Source organism: Pinus tabuliformis, chromosome 3_1 (genome assembly GCF_031772625.1).
Source record: "Pinus tabuliformis cultivar Carrire ecotype Pingquan chromosome 3_1, CPIR1, whole genome shotgun sequence".
Taxonomy (NCBI): domain Eukaryota; kingdom Viridiplantae; phylum Streptophyta; class Pinopsida; order Pinales; family Pinaceae; genus Pinus; species Pinus tabuliformis.
Window position 1 is genome coordinate 972,684,908 of NC_142301.1, and position 21,297 is coordinate 972,706,204.

The 21,297-nt window shown below is 35.0% G+C and overlaps 3 protein-coding genes across 4 annotated transcripts in view; all 3 read right to left on the reverse strand.

Moving 5' to 3' along the window:
• Nucleotides 1-6,030, reverse strand: part of LOC149191073 (MLO-like protein 9) — a 124,593-nt gene extending 118,563 nt beyond the window's left edge. The window contains exons 1-3 of the mRNA XM_089412333.1: nucleotides 5,894-6,030; nucleotides 5,750-5,785; nucleotides 5,327-5,387 (exon numbers count right to left, since the gene is read on the reverse strand). Of these exons, the coding sequence (XP_089268459.1) occupies nucleotides 5,327-5,387; nucleotides 5,750-5,784 (96 nt within the window). The 5' untranslated portion in view covers nucleotide 5,785; nucleotides 5,894-6,030. The remainder of the gene's footprint in view (nucleotides 1-5,326; nucleotides 5,388-5,749; nucleotides 5,786-5,893) is intronic.
• LOC149191074 (uncharacterized) lies at nucleotides 1,121-2,897 on the reverse strand. 2 transcript variants are annotated; one of them, XM_089413496.1, is made up of 3 exons: nucleotides 1,851-2,897; nucleotides 1,668-1,751; nucleotides 1,137-1,167 (listed from the first exon to the last, which is right to left on the reverse strand). In XM_089413496.1, exon 1 carries the CDS (start codon nucleotides 2,882-2,884, stop codon nucleotides 2,528-2,530), a length of 357 nt encoding a protein of 118 aa, XP_089269622.1. In that variant the 5' UTR covers nucleotides 2,885-2,897; the 3' UTR covers nucleotides 1,137-1,167; nucleotides 1,668-1,751; nucleotides 1,851-2,527. The 2 variants fall into 2 exon arrangements, with proteins under 2 accessions (XP_089269621.1, XP_089269622.1); XM_089413495.1 differs by having other exon boundaries at nucleotides 1,121-1,167; nucleotides 1,668-2,897.
• Nucleotides 6,031-6,751: 721 nt separating the features above from the next.
• Nucleotides 6,752-9,180, reverse strand: LOC149191075 (MLO-like protein 6). Its single transcript, XM_089412334.1, has 7 exons — nucleotides 8,884-9,180; nucleotides 8,541-8,598; nucleotides 7,711-7,862; nucleotides 7,459-7,575; nucleotides 7,270-7,335; nucleotides 6,936-7,024; nucleotides 6,752-6,815 (listed from the first exon to the last, which is right to left on the reverse strand). Exons 1-6 carry the CDS (start codon nucleotides 9,013-9,015, stop codon nucleotides 7,004-7,006), a joined length of 546 nt encoding a protein of 181 aa, XP_089268460.1. The 5' UTR covers nucleotides 9,016-9,180; the 3' UTR covers nucleotides 6,752-6,815; nucleotides 6,936-7,003.
• Nucleotides 9,181-21,297: the final 12,117 nt, after the last annotated feature.

The window sequence follows — 21,297 nt, forward strand, 5'->3', positions numbered from 1 at the left end:
AATTTCAGACAAATAGGCAAAGAAAATTGAAGCCTATATCATAATATTATGACAAATGAACCAAAGCACATTAAAAGGAATTAGTATTATGAAGCTATTCACTTACAGAGAAACGTAAGTTCTCCCGGCTGAATTGTGACAATTTCGTTAGTCATGACTAGTTTTATGCCAGGTAACCTGTATCCTTGAAGTTGGCCACTGAAAATATAAATAATATCGAGTTCACAGAATGATCAATTCACACACCTACAATCCAAGCCACAAGAAACAATCAGTTATAATCTAGCTCACAAAAGCCTGAGTTTGCACAGAATTCATTGTGTGCTATTAAGAGACAGATCAATGATGGTGCACTATAAATAGTATATACTATTGTCAAACGAAAATCACTTTGTATTTATGCATTCTACAGTTCTATCAAAACCAAATTATGAAAATGAAACACAAAAAAAAAGAGTGTTATATATTAACTACAAAGGACACCAATTAAAAAGTTTCAAAACCTTCTTGCGTCCGCAAATTGACTAACTTTGTGGTGAGCAAAGTCCCCAAGATTTTTTGGGCATTTGTCACTACCCTGGACAGCAGATGAAAAAACACAAAATGCAATTTGTTGTAGATCATATTCCCTGTGCTTTTTATGATGTCTATGATATTATTTAATTCAATAACTCCGTTCTCAAAGATCATCTTTTTTCTTGGAATGGACAAGAAAATCTATGTACACAACACAATTATAGTTAATTTCAGACAAATAGGCAAAGAAAATTGAAGCATATATCATAATATTATGACAAATGAACCAAAGCACATTAAAAGGAATTAGTATTATGAAGCTATTCACTTACAGAGAAACGTAAGTTCTCCCGGCTGAATTGTGACAATTTCGTTCGTCATGACTAGTTTTATGCCAGGTAACCTGTATCCTTGAAGTTGGCCACTGACAATATAAATAATATCGAGCTCACAGAATGATCAATTCACACACCTACAATCCAAGCCACAAGAAACAATTAGTTATAAACAAATACCTATATTTGTGGAGGTAGGAAAACGCAGATTTTTCGGAAAAACTGAGTGTAAATGCTTTGAATTTGCAGCTCGGAAAGAAAATATACTTACATGTATCTCAATATTATGGCCGGATCCTCCTCCGCTTGTCCGCCCCTTCACAGATTTATAACATGCCAACAAAAGTAAGCTCTCAACTGTACCAGCTCTCAACTAAGAAACGATAATGCAACATGAAATTTCAAATTTAAATAAAAATAAGAAAATCAACCGATGTCAATAAAAATAAAAATGAAAGTCGAAACTTTTATCCACCTTGTGGGCCCTACATGACGGCCATGTGCCTAACACCTATCTCCCTAGCATAACACATGCAAGCTCTACAGCAGGCCACCTAAGGTCGCATCAGGTTAACAGCTGTGATCACGGAGATTGAAACCTGAAACCCGAGCAACAAGATTGAAACTAGTCTAACATCTGTAATCAGGATAACATCTATGATCAGGGATAAATAGCATTACTCAATAGCCGGGTGGTGATTTCATGTATATAGCCTAAGGATACGTCTCATCTTCGTCTACGAATGGTATTTTCAAATGGGAAAGAATGGTTTAGTAAACTAACTAGTATGCTCCGCGATGAGCCGCCTCACTAACCTCGAATACGGCTGAACACCCATGTAGCAGCAGATTCTGCTTTCGGTTCTTACAGCAGCTTTATAAGATATATATTAGTATACCCTGTAGAGTCAGAAACAAGGGTAGTGAGAGCAGATCCTACAAAGGCAAAGCAAGAAGCTAAGGCAGACAAGCCAGCAACATCCCTTTCAACTTCTTTACCAGCACTAGTTGCAGTACCAGCAGAGTAAGCATATGAGCCAGTTCCGGGTCCTATTGAAGCAACACCACCAGCCACTATATTCGGCCCCCCACTCAATTAGGTAACTGAACGGTCGGAGGTTGAAAGCTCCGTGAAATTATTCCCGTTAATCGGAATTAGTCCATCCGGTGATTGCATTAGTGCCATCCATTTCCAGGTATTCCATTCGCAGGTATTAGTGAGTCAGTCCATCCGTCGCAGCTATGAGTCTTTTAGTAATCCCTGCTCTTCCCAGCTCTACCTACGTCTTCCTGGCGAAAGTATTCCCCTGAACCCTTCTTCAGAAAATAGGGCTCGCATGTGCAACCCCCCGCTGCCACCAATCCTCCTATCTCAGGTCATATTCCTGTTTATCAGTAGCAGGACTGGGACGAGCAGAACCAGAAGTTGCTGCATCAGACAGCTCCGAAACCCCCTTTGCAATTCATACCCGACAGAGAAGCCATACCCCTGAGCAAACAAGCTCAAGAAGCCCGTCCGCACTGTCGATCCAGCACCAAAAGCCCGAGGCGGCAAGAACATAGGCGGTAGGCGGTGGTTCATGACACCTCCCGCCATGCACGGACACCTGCACACCTGCAGGTATTCCATTCGCAGGTATTAGTGAGTCAGTCCATCCGTCGCAGCTATGAGTCTTTTAGTAATCCCTGCTCTTCCCAGCTCTACCTACGTCTTCCTGGCGAAAGTATTCCCCTGAATAAGGGTTTGTAAAAGGATCCCCCCACCCTTCTTCAGAAAATAGCGCTCGCATGTGCAACCCCCCGCTGCCACCAATCCCCCTATCTCGGGTCATATTCCTGTTTATCAGTAGCAGGACCGGGACGAGCAGAACCAGAGGTTGTTGCATCAGACAGCTCCGAAACCCCCTTTGCAATTCATACCCGACAGAGAAGCCATACCCCTGAGCAAACAAGCTCAAGAAGCCCGTCCGCACTGTCGATCCAGCACCAAAAGCCCGAGGCGGCAAGAACATAGGCGGTAGGCGGTGGTTCATGACACCTCCCGCCATGCACGGACACCTGCACACCTGCAGCACCAACACCCGTTAACAACAAACCTTAGCATACCCTGCAAACAAAACACCCGTTAGCATACCCTGCAAACAAATTAATGTTAACATTAACATGGGCAGAAGTAATGCTAACATTAAAACCAAACACCCGTGACGGTTAGGGAAAATGCACCGCGCTTATAGCTTTTAAGCTATGGTCGAGCCTCTTCCGCCTCGAGAAGAGGCCAAATAAGATGGCCAAGCTAAGGTGCGAATGAAACTTAGGCATATCCCCGCTCTAACCGCCATATAACAGAGAAGGAAAGCGCTGAACTAATGCTAAGTCGGGGCAAAACGATTACTATAGTCCCTGCCGGATGCCCGCCCCTTTCACAGAAGGAAGCAAGAAGCGGTATATTAGTAAGGGATGGAGCTAGCTAATTTTCTTGATGTGGAACCAAACCAGGGAAAGAGTACCGGTATCTTAGTAAGGGATGGAGCTAGCAAATTTCTTGATGTGGAACCAAACCAGGGAGAGAATACCTTCATTTGAGTAGCTCTGATAATTTTTTTATTTTACTTTTTACAATTAAAAAAAAAAAAAAACAAAAAACTTCATTTAGGTAGCTCTGATAACTTTTTTATTTTACTTTTTACAATTTAATTTTAGGGAAAAAAAAAACAAAAAAACATTTCCAATCAAATACTTTTCCTCCTACTCTTTGAGTACGAAACAATATAAGGAGGGGAGAACCTAACCTTCCTTCCTTGACAACTTATCTGGAATCCTGGAAGGATGCGTAAAGCATGGCTCGATCAAAGGAAAAGACTCATGACATTAATGTCAAGAGGCACGAGGTGAGTAGGCCGGTGGGATAAAGGTCTAGAAGGTCTAGGGATTAAAAACTGCTCCCTGGGCTTCGTAAATGTGTTCTAAAATACTAGTACAACGTTAAAAAAAATTCGAAGTAAAAAATATATTACATTTTTTATTATTATCTTTAAGGACAGGCAAGAGAAGGTTCCCTCACTGTTTGAATATGCTTTCTGAGATGCAATATTTAAATATAAAATGTTTACCAATTCCAATTATGAATAAACGACCAGAGAAAGGTTTTACCCACTTTGAATATGCTTTCTGAGATAAAATATTTAAACATAAAATGTTTACCAATTCCAAATAAAACGATCAATTGATAATATTCATGAAATACAAATTTAAGCAAATTGCTTCGAGAAGAAATTGCTGAATGAATATCTAATATATTCTCTTATATTCATTCAGAAGGAAAATATTGAAAGAAAGTAACGGTTTGTTCTTTACCCACTTTGAATATGCTCTCTGATATACAATATTTAAATATAAAATGTTTACCAATTCCAATTATGAAAAAAAAGATCAATTGATAATAGTCATGCAATACAAATTTAAGCAATTTGCTTCGGGAAGAGATTACTGAATAATGAATATCTAATACATTCTCTTATATTCATTCAGAAGGACAATATTGGAAGAAAGTAACCGTTTGCGCAGTTTACAGGTCGTCCTCATGAAAGATCACACTGGTCAGCCGAGAACTATGACTTGATATGAAACACACAATTAAGACATGGCAAAGGAAAATTCATCTCTGCTATTTATGTTTATGTTCACATCTTCTGAAGTAGGTGGCTCTTTTGTGACCTCTTTGACACCCCAGGTTTCAGAAATCGAAGCAGTTCTAATAGGCTGCGGAACATATGAAGAAGATGCAACCATTTCGAGATTTGAGCTTTCTACTTGGTCTGAAATGGGATTTTGTGCTGTAACTTCTGAGTACTCGGGAGATTCGGTTGCTTCATAATCTGAAAGGTAATATCTTGGAGCGATGTCCGGAGTCTCAGTGTCACCCATAGTACTATATCTGCGCATTAAGTGCAATGGAGAAGATCCATGGCTTGGAGTTGTTTCAACACTTGGAGTCCCCAATCCGCTTGAAAATCCAGACTCTGAAAATGTGTAGTTTGAATTTCTTGGTTTCATATTTTTCTCAGTTCTCTGATGCCATCTTCTCAAGCCATTAGCTACCCCTTCTTCAAGGATTGTGTTCTGCGATGAATTTCTTTTTTTGATATTTTTCTTAGCTCTTTCATGCCATCTTATCAAGGAACTAACTACTTGTTCGTCAAATATTGTGTTCTTCATGTGAGAACCCATCTGCATAGAATATGTGTCAGTTTTGAACCAAAATAAAATCCCTATACTCAGGCTTAAAAGGACCAGAGTTATCTGTACCCTTTGCGGAAATATTTACCCACAATTTACTGAACAGTAAGAATAGTGACGTTCAAAAAATGCAGATATTTCCAATTTTCTATTAAGATAATGCAGTACGTTTAGAGAAGTTCAAATTCTCTTTCAAAATGGAAGTCCTTTTATTTTAAATGAAGCATAAAAAATTTCACCTGTGTGACAAGTGCGTAAAGCGGAAGTGTGACATAGCTACATATAAACTGCACAATTATCCTGGATAGAACCACAAACAAATCAATTCAGTTATTGTTTAATTCAAAGCATGATCATGTTCAATATTTTCATTATATTACAATTTACCAACATATATTTATTTATATTAAAATATTTTATTCATAATCTGTATTAAATATTTTACAACTAACATAAAAATAGCCTCTTCCAAAGCATTTGTTTAAATTAACCAAACAAAAGATCTGTTTTACAGGTATGTGCTTCGCAATATGATCGTATAAAGACTATCGTGGAAACAGGAGTTCAAACCAAATTGCCACTGCAATAATTGTGAACGTATTGTTAACTGTGTAAATTCAATATCTCTGCTGATATTATAATTACTAATGAAAATGGCTTACGCATGTCCACGACAGGAAGGCAAGCTGGAAAGCATTCTGCAGGAACCATCAAGGCTTTATGTCATTGTCATAAATATAATAATGAAATAAATATAATAGCCACAGTTAAAGGAAGTAAAATTTACAATGCAATTATTTCGATACCTGGAATAAAGTGAAATGGATCAGGAATAGAATAAGATCAGGGCGATTGAACCAAAACAACTTATCGGTTGGCTGCACCACTGGTATTCCTCTAACCACAGCATGTCTCCCTTGAATTCCTAACGCCATCTCTAATATTATAAGTTGCAGCTTCATTCCGACTATCAAAACAATCTGCACAAGTAACGGAGTAGCAATAAACACGCAGAAGTCAATAGTGGACAACTTTCCTAGATCATTAACCTGTATCATCAATAATTCTAGCTCGAATATTTCCAGGGACTTACAGCTAAGGGAAGGAAAGAGAACCAAAAGTATGAATTCCACTCTGTTCACACAGTAACACAGCCAATCCAAGAGAGAACGTCAGACTCGCTAGCAACGGAAATTAAACAAAACTTTCGAGTAAGACAGAGAATTGTGAAGACTTACTATGCAAATTGATAAGTAAAAATCCCATGGCAAAAGCCCACAGGGGAAAACTGCAGATAACACAATAAATGTTGTAGTGTTAGGTGAAAAGCAGGGGTAGGTCTCCCAGACAAACAAAACTAATGCAGGACTGAGAAGCGTTGCAAGAGGGAAATCTATTATTATTGATAAACGCCAAAGTCTTTACGCACAAAAAGTTGTTACGAACCTGATTCCTATCACCCTCTTGAAGTCGTCATCCAATGATCTCTTTATATATTTATGAAAATTAAACCTCTTGTTATTTGCAGAGAAATGGGCCTATACGGTACCAAGAAATAAAATTTCAACACAAATCAGTTAAATCACGTGAATGAAATGGTTGTTTAAACAAAGACGAAATGGAAACGGGAGATTTGAATTAATGGAGACGTACCATGATGAAGCCATGGCGCAAGGTTAGGTAATCAACTTTCCTTATTGACCGAAAGAATTGTCTCAAGAAGCAAACCTGCAAATCTACATAGTGTTAAATTCTAAACCAGAAATTAATATTACTATTACATGTAAAAGGGATTCAAGTACCATAAATCTCTAGAATACTTGGAGTATGAAACTATGAATTACTTACCACCCATTTAAGAATGGGTGTTCTGCTCCATAAATTCATATGACGCCTTACAAATGTAGTTTGTTCGGTTAATCTGAACCTTGAAGGATCTGCATGAAACAAAGAGCAAGCACGTAGCTGCTTGTACTTAGAAACAGCCTTTCTAACATTCCTCAAAACGTTATCCAATCCTAAATTTTCTTGATGTGCCCTTTTAATGTTTGAATTCAAAATCATATTACAGGGTGTCCCCGTTGAAATTTCCAGGCTCGTAGCCTGGTTATGGTTGTCAATTTTCAAACATGACAGACTGCCAGACGAGGCAATTTAGAGAAAAAAAAAAAAATGAAAACACCTCACCATGTGAAAATTGATAATCCATTGTTACTATCTCCTTTTCCCATGCTTTCCAACGCCTCATCTAGGCACCAAAAATGACTTGTATTTTCAGTTGAAGATGTTTCGAATGCTTAAAGATATGAAAGCAAATTCAAACCAAGAAAAAATTTAAACTGAATGATAATTTGTTTCCCGTTGCACTTACTTTTGCTCTTGCTAGGGCGATTGTTAGGACACTATATAACACATGGACTGTTGCCAACGTGAAGACGAGGTAGTGGAGCTGGTTCATGCCATTGAGGGAGACCAGAGGATACTTACCCTTGAATCAAGAGGGAAAGAATATTTATCAAACTATCATAAATATCTTGATTGATATCAAATGGACTAACACGATTTGAGTAACCTCTAATTGCAGCGGGAAATTCGAATACGCAAGATAGAGTATAGTGTCTACCTGTTTGGAACAATGATCGGTACCAGCAGCAATCAATTCTTCCTTTTGACAGGGAAGCATACTATAAGCTATTCCTTCCGGTATACAAATCTTAGAAATGGGCTTCTGAAAAACGGTCAGTAGAAACGAGATGAAGCCCATAAGCATCAGTTCTGCAATCCAAGAATGCCAATTTAAGATGTATTATATCGGTCGATGTCATGTGATGAATTCTCATTCAGAAGTTCTCAGAGCTACTAAAAATAGACTTGCAACAGCCATTTGTTTATTTTAAACTCTTACTTTGAAACCCAATTTAGAATTTTCAAATCAAGCCGCAATACAATCAAACAGAGCAATTTAAAATGTTGAATGGTCAGATGAAGCCACACTACAATCCAGCAGAGTAACGGAGTAAGCTTTGATATATGGGGTTAAAACACAATTTTTGGCAAACTAGTTGATCAGTGTGGGGGCTTTGTTTTCATCTGGCCATTGATCCAAACTCGGTGGATATCTTTCTGATACCGTAACCCTATCAGGTCTATTAATTTCTTGGAAAAAGTTTGTATTTATATTAAATTTAATATAGAATTGCCCAATCAAATTTGTCTGAAATTTTAGTTCAAAGTTTATAACATTAAAAACAAGTGGAATTCAATTAAATAATTATGAATAGAACTTTGTGTGTATGATCTTATCCCTTCAATATAATTCAAAGAAAAATTGAAGCGAAGAGATCAATTTTCCCTATGGGAGAAAAGGCCATTTCCAAATGCATTTATACCACTGAAAAAATAGCATCAAACAAACTTATTTCGATATCTACACAAACAATTACAAAAGCCTACCTGCTTTCACTTTTTCAAGTGCGTCATACAGGGCCTTCTTATTTCGCCTGGAGAGCCACTGCAATATAATCACAGAGAGATATTATTACAGAGAGACGTTAAGTTCAAATCTTGATCATTCTGCGTGTGGAAGATGCACCTATATAAGAAAATTTGCTAATCATATTGAAAATTCTGGTCGTTGATTATTGGTATTAGTTCACTGATTGGGGAATATGTTTGTGTGACCCAATACAGTGTAAAGAGCGTGAATCTGTTGCTGAATACCGAATACAATTAAACCAAATCCGGTTGAAAATGGAAGTAAGATATTAAATTGAAGAGAATGTTGGCAAAAACTTACAGTTCCAAGGTGATGTATAGCATGTTCAATAAGTAAGGAGATGATTACAAAAGCCGAACAAACAACTGTGACTGCCCAAGTGGGAGTTTGCTCTAAAGAACGCTCACTACCACCACTAGACGTTGCATCCATATCTTTCTCAGACAACTGATAATAACTTCCTTCTGATAACCTTAAAACGAAATTTCAGTATTCTGAAACAATTCCAATGATGATCATCTAGAATACCTTCTTCCTAAATAATGAAATATCTCACAGCACAGAAGATGATTAGAAGTGAACTCTAAATGCCTTCAAATGTCCTTAATTCATTGAGTCTGAATATAAAACTGACAGAGTCCTTGGGCAATTTCGCTTCTGCAAGCAAATACAATTCAAGTCAATAGGACGCTGGTTAAGAGACTGCCTTTTTGAATATCCAGGGTTAGTTTATAATCCCGGAAATCATAGAATAACTGACGTATTTGAGATTCAGTTCAACGCACGGGCTTCCGTATTGCAGAGAAGGGCCAAAATGTCAATCATGCTCTCGTCTATGATGCCAAAACTCCTACATCGAGTAATTTATGCGCTGAGCTGTCCAGGTGACCATTTCCTATTAACAGTACTAGTTGGTGAAATGGTTATTCCAATTGTAGAGTCCGTACATTAAACTCCACAGACATAGTCAATTCTGCGTTCAATTTACAGTTCACCACTTTCGTATTAATACTAGCGAGCGCAACGTTTTGTCCAATTGGAGAGTCGGTAAATTGAAGGTCCCAGACAGAAAATCTGCATAATCGGAAAATTTGACCACGTGCATATAAAATGAATCCGTTTGACCAACCTGACAGCAACTTATCGTTACAAGACTGAGACTTTCGCGCCCGCATCACGAGCGATGACCCACTAAAATTGCTATTTCATCGAAAAAATGAACGCGCTAGAGGACAGTAAAATTAGGTTAAGTTACACGAAGATTGGATTCCTTTTCTTTTGTTAAAAGATATTGTTCATTCAAACATGAAACACGGGTCAACTCAACTCAATATCTTACTTTGACGTTTTTCATGAATAATTTTTATTTAAAATTCTATACAACGTGCAGCATCCTTTTGAGAATTATGATTCTTATCTTTTATATACATATTAATTTTGGGTTTGATTCTACAAGAAAAAATAACAGGATTAAAGGTTCTGTTTAAAAAAATAAAGTATTATATTAAAAATAAATGAAAAGTCTTTTTATAACTATAATGACTTTAAATATAGGAATTTGTATTTATAATAAATATTTTTAAAAAAGCCTAGTATAATTTTTGTTAATTTTATTAAAACAACTAAAAATATATTTAAAAATATAAGCACCACCTTAAATACCATGAACCTATATAATTTCATTTTGTATGAAAATCAAATGATGATGTAGAATTGTATAAGCCATCGGAATAAAATAAAAAGTGTTTAAATTATAAAGATGAATATAATTCAATTCAATAAAAAATCAAACAGTATTTAAGTGTGTAAATTTGTTAAATTTATAAATATAAATATAATTATATAAATAAAATCAAATTGTATTTAAGTGTGTTTTGGCAAATTTGGTAGTTAAGAGATGTGCTCTTTGATGTGTTATTGTCTATGCAACTATTATTATCTCGGTCATAAAATGATTATTATCTCCATCCTAATATGATTTTTAATCTTTCACATTCAGGAATTTTTTTTGTAAAAATGAAGTTTTATTATCAATAATATTATGTTTATATAAATTATTAAATTTTCAATTTATGTAATATAATTATAAATTTATGAAAAATAAATACATCATTATTTTTTAAAATATATAATTAATAAGTAAAGTTTATATTTAAAAATAATATTATTTAACATTAAAAAAACGAATACTCGTACAAATATATATTTATGAATTATCCACTTTAAATATATGGAAAATTTGGAAAATAGAAATTTAATTTATAAAAAATAATTATTTTTTTTTTAAATTATAAATTTATAAAATTAAATTATTCAAAATTTATTATTTACATAAAAATGAGTTGACCTTAAAAAAAATTAATATATATTTTTCATTACGAAGATAGCTGAATAAATTAACATAAGAGAAAATTAAGACAATTGCATGTGTGACATCATATAATATTAATCAATTAAATTAAATTAAATTAAATTATATATATATATATATATATATTAATATTATTATAATGTATATTATGAATTTTAAATAAAAAAATTTAATCTGCTAATTTTTTATTTACAAATAAATTTGAGTTTTTATTTTTAATTAACAAAAACTAAGAGATTTTAATTAAGGAAAATGTGTTGTAAACAAACATATAGCTAGATTACAAAAATAAGCAACTTTTAGTATTTCTCCATTCCAAAATAAAGAGCTCTAAATGATGCCTATTTAAAATTAAAATATAGAAATTTTAACAAGTGGATTTTTATATATGCCTAGAGTTAAGAAAAATTTAAAATACATCAAAATCAAACTATCTAATCATGAGTGCCATCCACATTAACAACTTCGGCAACAATCATAGAGTCTAGAAGTTGAATTAGTGATTGATCTTAGAAGTTTAAAGAGTTGGAAATGACAGTAGTCATACAAATTTTTTATGGAAGTTAGTAGCAAAAAAATTACAAAAATGAGGTATATTTGCAAAAGTTATGCAGGAGCATTAAAGCTTCTAAGTCATCAAGCTTTTTGGAGACACAACTCCAAACCTGGTCTTAACATGGAAAAATATTTTTTTTCCCTTATTTTAAATAATATATATATTTTTTTAATTTTATTTCTAAGAGAAATATAGATAGACATAAGATTTAGTAGATAAGGGTTTTTAGAAGAAAAAATGCCTTTTAAGGCATGAAAAATTTAGGAAATAAATCATGAGAGGTTGTAGGACAAAAAAATATTGGTAGCAATTATAAAGTTGTTAGGATAAGAAAATTTTTGGAAATATTAGAAACTATTGGGGGTGCTTTTAGGATTTAGAAAAGCTATGGATAGGAAATATTTTTCAATAAGGAAAATGTGAGTCTACCTTGAAAAGCATGAGTGATTTGTGGATTGATTTATGGATCTAGGAAAAAATATATTTTTTTGTATGTTATTATAAATATTGTAAGTCAAAAGGGAAAACAAATGGTCAAATGAATGTAGAATTGGGCCAAGACAGAAATGTATGATTATGAGCTTTTCATGTACAATTTTTCTTTGTTTGATGGAAATGTAGATTTTCCAAAGGCTTTGTGTATGAATCTTTGTATTATTTTCTATATTATTTTAAATCCTTTCAGATGTACTGAATAATATTCAATTGAGTAATCCAAATTGAGAAGTTGAACTTTGTAGGAAAACTCAATTTCTCCTGCATCAAGTGGTATCAGAGCTGAACTCTCTATGGAGATTGGAGATGACTACAAAAGATTGGAGATGGTATGTTTTTGAGGGAAATTATTTTGAAAATGTATAGAGTAGGTGTGCTCCTACAAAGAAATTGGTTTAGTGGACTGAATCAAAGGAAGACTCTTGAAGATAAGATATTGGCATAGATCTTATAAATATGGATATGGTGGTTTTATATTAATTCTAGTCATAAAGAATTTGTGTTTACAGGTAGCAGAGAAGGAAATTTGTAGATAACAACCATTGCAACAAGTGAAGTTGTGACAAAGGAAGTAGGAGCATGAGGATCTCTCAAGTGAAGGAATTTGTGATAGAACTGAGTGGAAAATTAAATTGCTAAAATGGGGACAACATAAGTTCTGTAAAGAGAAGGTGAGTAGGTGAAATTGTAGCAGCCAAACAAATTTTGTAGCTAAGGAGAAAATGTGCTTGAAAGGAGGAGAAAGGTTCTACTGTAGGGAACTAGGAGAAGGACAAGTTCCAACAAAAAGAAGTTGGGTAGAAGTTTCCAAAGGAAGTTCCACAGTGATTGTGGGTAGAATTGCCTAAAGAAGAGAAGAGAGGAGTTTCCAAGAGGAGAACTTGGTACCATGAAACTTAGCAGAGTTGTTACAAGATGGAGAAGGCTTAGCAGCCAAACAAATTTTATAGCTAAGGAGAAAATGTGCTTGAAAGGAGGAGAAAGGTTCTACTGTAGGGAACCAGGAGAAGGACAAGTTCCAACAAAAAGAAGTTGGGTAGATGTTTCCAAAGGAAGTTCCACAGTGATTGTGGGTAGAATTGCCTAAAGAAGAGAAGAGAGGAGTTTCCAAGAGGAGAACTTGGTACCATGAAAATTAGCAGACTTGTTACAAGATGGAGAAGGCTTGTTGTAGCTCATAGGTGAAAAAGGAGCATTCAAAAAAGGAAAAGGTAAAGATGGCTACTAATAGTCATATAATGGGTTCAAAGAGAAGTCACAATTTGATGAAAAGAAGTGCCAAGACAGATAGCATGAAAAAAATGAGAGATGAGGAATTTGAGAGGGGAATGGCTGAATTAAAAGTACATCTTAGTGTACTAGTGGAGTTGCTACAGGAATATGAGGAAGACTAGAAATATGGCTGGACAATGAAGAAGAAGAAGGTGAGATGGAATTCATTGCAAATGAAGCTAAGACAAAGGTTGTATGTCAGATTTAAGAAGAACTCAGAACAAGTAAATATGAAATGCGTGTTTTTGAATAAGGATTATTCCTTGATGAAGGGGAAGCTAAAGATGTCAAGGAATAATTTATTCATAGTTTGATGAATTATTTAACTAATTCAGTTCAACATGGAGATGTGGTGACTGAGGCATCAAATGAGAAGCCTCATATTTTTTAATCTAACACTTTGTGTATGGTTGCAAGTGATGAATGACACTTAAATGATGTGATTATGTAGGTTGATGAAGAAATGAAGCTGTTGGAGGAGATGGCTAAGATCAAAGAGTTTTTTCTTAAGCATGTGTTTGTAGATATTAGAGATGGGCAGTTATTAGAAGCTTCCATGAAGGATGGCGATGATGTGGAAATTCTTCAAGAATATAATGCTAAGAATATTGTAGAGGAGGAAGTGATACTTCATGAAGACATGATCAAGGAGATTCCAATCATTGGAATACTATGTGGAAGTATTATGCCACAGGAAGGAAGCACATAAGAAGATATGGAACTTTTGGAAGAGTGGTTGGTAAAATACCCAAGTGATGTATATTGCATGGATCTTACAAATAAAATTCAAGATGGTTTTTTTGAATTGTATGAGGAGCTTAATGTGTTAGAGAAGAGGATATTAAGACAAAGACTACATATTAAGTATGAAAAATTAGAACTAGACGAAGAGGGATTTTCCTTAAAAGACAATGAGGGGAACACTACAATATATGATCAAAAAGTTGTAAAGGAGGTATGGAAGCCAAAATTGAATAAAATTTTTATAACTTTTATGACAAAGGAGGATATGCAACAACATGTGGAAAAGAAGTGTGAATTTCATCTAAGATAGAGTTGGATGATGAGGTTGATGGAATGTGGATGTTGATGAGGTGAACATCCAAGAGAAGGTGCAATAGAAAAAGGAAAAACAAAAAGAATGTTCAGCTAATTGAAATACCTTACATCAACAAAGCAAGTGAACAACAACATGCAAAGATGAAAGGAAACCTACAACATAAGGTTTGGGATCCTGGAGGATTCAGAAATTGATGACACATGACTAGGAGGTCATGAACTCTTTCTACCTTAGGAGTCTGATGCAGAAGCATTATAGCTTCTATGTCATCAAGCTTTTTGGAGAGAAAGATCTAAACCTGGTCTTAACATGGAAAATGAATTTTATTTCCTTATTGTAAATAATTTTAATTTCTTTATTTCTTAGAGAAATATAGATAGAGATAAGAGTTTTTAGAAGAAAAATTACCTTTTAAAGCATGAAAAATTTAGGAAATAAATCATGAGAGATTGTAGGAGAAAAAAAATCTTGGTAGCAATTAGCAAGTTGTTCGGATAAGAAAAAGTTTAGAAATCTTAGAAACTATTGGGGGCGCTTTTAGGATTTAAAAAACTACGGATAGGAAAGATTTTGTTAATAATGCAAAAGTGAGTCTACCTTGAAAAACATGAGTGATTTGTGGATTAATTTATGGATCTAGGAAAATTTATTTTATTTGTATATGTTATTATAAATATTGTAAGTCAAAAGGGAAAACAAATGGGCAAATGAATGTAGAATGGGGCCAGGGAAGAAATGTATGATTATGAGTTTATGCATGTAAAAGTTTCCTTTGTTTAATGGAAATGCAGTTTTTCCAAAGGCTTTGTGTATGAATCTTTGTATTATTTTGTATGTTATTTTAAATACTTTGTGATGTAGTGAATAATATTAAATTGAGTAAATAACTGAATATGTGCATGTAATTCAGATTGTGAAGTTGAACTGTGTTGGAAAATTCAATTTCTCCTGCATCAAAAAGACAAAGTTTGACAATGGACTTGAAGGAGCATGGAGACTGATGAAGAAGCTAATCATATGGAGTTTCAATAGAATGTAAAGCATAATCAGTAACAAGTTTCCATGGACTGAGAGAGATTTTATTAGCAGGATTATGAGTAGCCAACAAAACAAGAAATTTAATCCTAGAAAAGAGAATGTACAACATAGAGTGCAATGAGATGACAAAGAAAGAGTATATTGTAGAAAGGCAATAAAATATTTACACCATAAACTCTTTGATCCAAGAGGATTTTAATCAATTTATGGTGTTGAGAAATCAATTCTAGTAAGATTAGGGTTAGATTTCTCTTTCTTGATAATTACTTGTAATTATGTTGGCTTCTTTTACTTATTTGTTATATTGTCTTTCATCAAGAAATTACCAAATTATGTGTGCATGAAGATCACAAAAAACAAGATACAAGACGTAGGCGCTCTGCCAGGGAAAAACCCCTATCGAGGAGAAAACCCAGTCAAAATCTCTTGTTTCAATAGTTTTTCTTGGGACTCTTCAACCTAGACAAAGACGTACTTCATACCAAGCCAACCTCTCCTTCTTTGATCCAACCTTTGACTTAGTAGCAGCAACACTTTGACCCTAGCAACTTCGACTTGGCAGCTTCCAACATCAACAACAACTTTGACTTGGTAGCTTCTGGCATCAGCAACAACTTCGACTTGGAAACTTCTGGCATCAACAACAGCTTCGACTTTGACAAGGAGAATTTGATATCCTAAACTAGCCCACACGAGAGAGAGAGAGAGAGAGAGAGAGAGAGAGAGATACCAAAAATTCGATTTTGTCCTTCCCTTCCTTGACCAAACTCACACTCCTTTAAGCCTCCTTATTCACCTTCACACTTTTCCCAGCTTCCACCTTCCAGCTTTATATATCGAACTATATGAGAGAGAGTGAGATGCACCAAATTAAGTCGAATTGCCTTGTATATATAGCCTTCTAATGAGGCTGAATTCCTTCCTTGAGGCCAACTTGATCTTCTTGAGGTTGACTTGGTGTGGAGGTTTACGTAATTCATTTTTGACTCAAAAATAAATATTTTTACTTCGTTCAAAAGCCCAAGAAGGGTCTCATAAAATTTACATTGACTCTATTGACTATTTATTAATCCTAGGAGTCCACAATGGGTACTTTGACTAATACAATTATGACCCGAGCATGAAACCCATGTTTTAATAAGTCATTGTAGCAATAATAAAAATTCTTTTGACAAATGCATTTTATGAAGACCGAACCTAGTTACATTTTTCAACACTCCCTCTTAACCAAGTAGGTATTCATATGGAAGATCTCAAACTATATGAACTATGAAGAATTTAGGCACTACAATGCCATGAACTAGATTCCTGAACATGTCAATCTATCCAAGGTCTCTCAATAGTTTAGGAACCGCAATGCCACAGACTGGATTCCTAACCAGGGAAATCTATCCAAGTGGAACTAAGAAGGAACAAAAATTTCAGCCTCTCTAGGTACCATGAGGCTTACTTACTAACCATCAACCCATGTATCTAGGTGTGTATCCAAGGTCTGAGCTCCATGACAAATGCCACCCTCCCTACTTCGGGAGCTAGACATAAACACAAAGTTCTGACCAAATGTCCTCCCAAGCAATGTCTTACTCACAAAGCCTCAACTTCTTGATTAGTCCAATCAGTAACAAATGCTTCCAGATGAGATAGATCAACAATGAATCTCTCCCGATCAAAATAATCGAAAACCCTAAGCATGTGAATCATTCTATCGAACCTTCGAGAGATTTACCTGTACAAACACAACCCCAATTAGTAACAAACTTTCAAATGTCCATAAACATATACAAACCTCCGGGGTCTTCCACACAACTTGATGTTGCTTCTCAAATTTTCACAGTACGACTTAGAGCTTTCCAAATGAATCTTGACAGTAGATTCCTCAGCCATACAACTTCATTTCCTACTTTTCATGAAACAAAATATTCTACAAATAGATTCAACTTCTTCTTATCTTAGCAGCCCTTCAACATGCATTCTCCAATTTCTTCTCTCACTCATGTCCTTCACTAAAACTTACGGTTGTTAGTCCTCGTCTAGTGCATGATGCATGAAGTAGAGAACCATATCCATCACTCCCTCTTAATTAGGGAAGATATAATTTTCATCCAAACTCCCACTCAACTTAAGGGACTCGACATCGGAGAATATTTCATGGCTTCCATCCTTCTCATCAGAGTTATCATGACCATCAGTATTCACATCATTCTTATCACATCAACTTTAGTTTACGAACATCTTAACCATCTTGAAGATTGTGTACCTGCATAACTTAGATAGAAAGTAAAACCAAATCTATAGAAGCATGAAGTTAACCATATCAAAATCATGGAAGCATTCAAATTTAAACATCAAATACTTGGTTACAAACATGAGACACATACTCTTCGAATTCTTGCTAGGGTTTTTGTTATAAACGCTAGACTACTTCATTAAGAATTTGATTACTTCATAACAACCTTCATTACATCAAGGATTTCAATGTTTCTTTCAGAGGTATGACATACCCTAATACATCATATCGCAAACCCAGAGACAATTTAAACAAATATGGATCTATAATGTACATAACAACTTCAAAATTCATATGTTAGAATTCTCACTAGGATTTAGTGCGATATCCTAGATTTCATACATGAGCTTTTAATAACCAAAACCATTCACAGCTCATTAACAACATGACTACCTTCCACGAGGGTTTGTTGAAAACCCTATATTTCTTAAACAATCAAACATCAATCATAACAAACCTCATATTTCAACAATCTTACACAAATATCAAATTATCACATAGTCATCATATATCAAATATTTGGACTTCTACTAAGGTTTGTTTACAAAACCCTATAATTCACAGAGAATATAATCCTAGAATATCAAACTTCAACTAAGGCTTAGTTTGAAACGCTAAGACTCATGACCATCAACAATTAGGTCAACTCATACATCTAGGATTCCATCAATCATATCATAATGTGTGTTAGTCAAACCCAAAGACACAAATAGCAAACTTTATCAGACTAGGGTTTCGATCAGACAAACACATGTACCAAAGATATGATTTCTAAGACATTACAAGGGCCTTTCTTATACACCCTACCAAACCCTAATGATCTAGGGTTTCAATACTAAACATAGCAAACCCTAAATTATCAATACTTCAAAGGTTTAAGATTTCAGACATCACCATTCAACCCTAATAAATTAGGATTTTCATACACATACCAAAACCCCAAACATGACATCATAAAGGCATCAAACAATTTTCTTTTGACTTCAAAAATAACCCTAAGTAGTTTAGGGTTTCACACATAATCATCATACCCTTAAGTTATGGTTTTTCACAAAGAACCTTTCTAGGGTTCCGCAAGAGTAATCAAATATATGAGGAGGGAAAATTTATCTAATGATCAATCACCCAATCAAGAATATTTATTATTCATGAGATCTAGACATAATGATGTTAGTAATATAATTATTGAGGGGTTTTCACAGTGCATTATATTAGATATCATTTTTCACAGTGCATTATAGTTTATCAAGAATTAATATCATGAAGAGAGAAAAAATTTATAGTTCTAGACATATGTTTTTTTTGTTTTTAAGCAAACCTTTGTAATTACAATGCTTTGTCTTGTGACTCCTCCTTCCTTGAGTCTTCTGCAAGTTTTTCCTAAAAAAGTAAAATATGAATATAAATGTGATTAGTATTTATGCAAACAAACTTACATAAGTAAGGAAAATTAAATATAAAAGGCAATAGAAGGAGTAGGATACTTATCTTTGGAAGTTGATAAGTGCTCCTTCCAAGCTTGAGGGATAGTAGAACGATATGCAAGGGATAGAGTCCCTAAGAGCTCCTAACAAATAGTTTTTTGACTTCGGGTCCTTCCATCATTTTCTTCTTTTGTGAAACTTCTTTGGAAAAGTTTGCTTGATCCCTGTCCCTTATTTATTGGCCCTTTAAACTTCTTGATTTATTTGTAGACTTCTTCACTTTTCCTTTTACTAGATCCAAGACTTTATTCTCTTTGAGGATGAGATCTATCCTCTTCTTCCAAGCATTATAATTGAATTATTCTTCTAATTTGTTCTCTTCCTTTATTGTGTTAAACATTGTCCTTGAAGATAGTAAGATTCTTTCCTTATAAGGTCTCCTTATATGATCCTTTAATCAACTTCTTGAGCTTCCTTAGATTACTTTCAATAGATCCTTAAATTGTCTTCTTCATCCTACTTCACCTTAGCTCCATTCTTTATTGATGTTGATCTCAGACCTCTAATAGCTTTTTTTATTCCCCAATTCCACTTTATATGAGAATATGATTCCTTTGATAGAGTGTGAGGTTGTTTAATATTTTTTGTTATATTCCTAGATGCTTCATTGTCAATAATCCATGCATTATCATTTTTAAGTGAACCTGTAAGTGCAGTCAAGAACACTTGAATTTTCGCTTTGTTGAATAAGTAGTAGAAGATATTTTTGCTACAACTTCCTGTAGTATTGAATCCCATTCTTATCATAGAGGGCGTAATCATTTCCTTCAAGCCAATGAAGTGATATTAAATCCTCTTTGACCTTAACTGTGATACCATGTTGATAAATAAATGCTAGTAAGATTAGGGTTAGATTTCTCTTTCTTGATAATTACTTGTGAATTATGTTTTCTTCTTTTACTTATTTGTTATATTATATTTCATCAAGAAATTACCAAATTATGTGTGCATGAAGATCATAAAAACACAAGACAGAAGTTGTAGGCACTCTGCTAGGGAAAAACCCCTATCTAAGGGAAAACCTAGACAAAATATCTTCCTTCAATAGTTTTCCTTCAGGCTCTTCAACCTAGACAAAGACCTCCTCCACACCAAGGTAGCCTCTCCTTATTTGATCCAACCTTTGACTTAGTGGCAACAACACTTCCAACCTAGGAACTTCGACTTGGCAACTTCTGCCATCAGCAGCAACTTTGACTTGGCAGCTTCTGCCATCAACAACAACTTCGACTTAGCAGCTTCCAGCATTAGCAGCATCTTCGACTTTTAAAACGATAATTTGATCTTCTGAACTAGCCCACACGAGAGAGAGAGAAATACCAAAACTTTTATTTTTTCCTTCCATTCCTTCTTAACCAAACTCACACTCCTTTTAGCCACATTCTTCACCTTTGCACTTTTCCTAGCTTCCAGGTTCTAACTTCAGATATCGAGCTATGTGAGAGAGGGTGAGATGCATAAAATGAGGTCGAACTGCCTTGTATATATAACCTTCCAATGAGGTTGAATTTCCTTCCTTGAGGCAAACTTCATCTTATTGAGGCCGACTTATTGTGGAGGTTACATAATGTTGGCTTGTATGGGCCTGACCCAGGTTCAGAGGTGATTTAGCCAAGAAAATCCCAGTACTACTGGCCCTTTTGGCAATAGTCCATGGAGCGCGGACTGAGGTCTCACCTGAAGTAGTATGCGAGGGTGCTAGAACCAGGTTTCCACACCCTGGGGATGTCTGATGAGCTTCTGGAGGTCCACAGTTTGACCCTACGCGCACGTCACTACGTGCACTTACTATTCCTTCAGAACCTACGATGCTACTTCCATGCAGCCCTACTCGGGGCGCAGCCCGTATACCACCCAAGTTCCTTGCTCGTTCAATCTATTATTACCTGATTACTTAGCTTCTGTGTGTAAGACTAATGATTAATACAACATATTCAACAATCATATAAGTGTGCGTGATAAATAAAACAGTATAAATGTAAAGAAGGCAATGCACAACCAGATACACAGAAATAGGAATCAACTTCTCTTTATTATTCTTCGTTCAAGATTACAGACTCAACACCACCCTACGCACTCAGCTGCAGGGGTCCACGCACTCAGCTACGGACTCTACTAGGCCTCTGTGCACTTAGCTGCAGAACCTCTTCC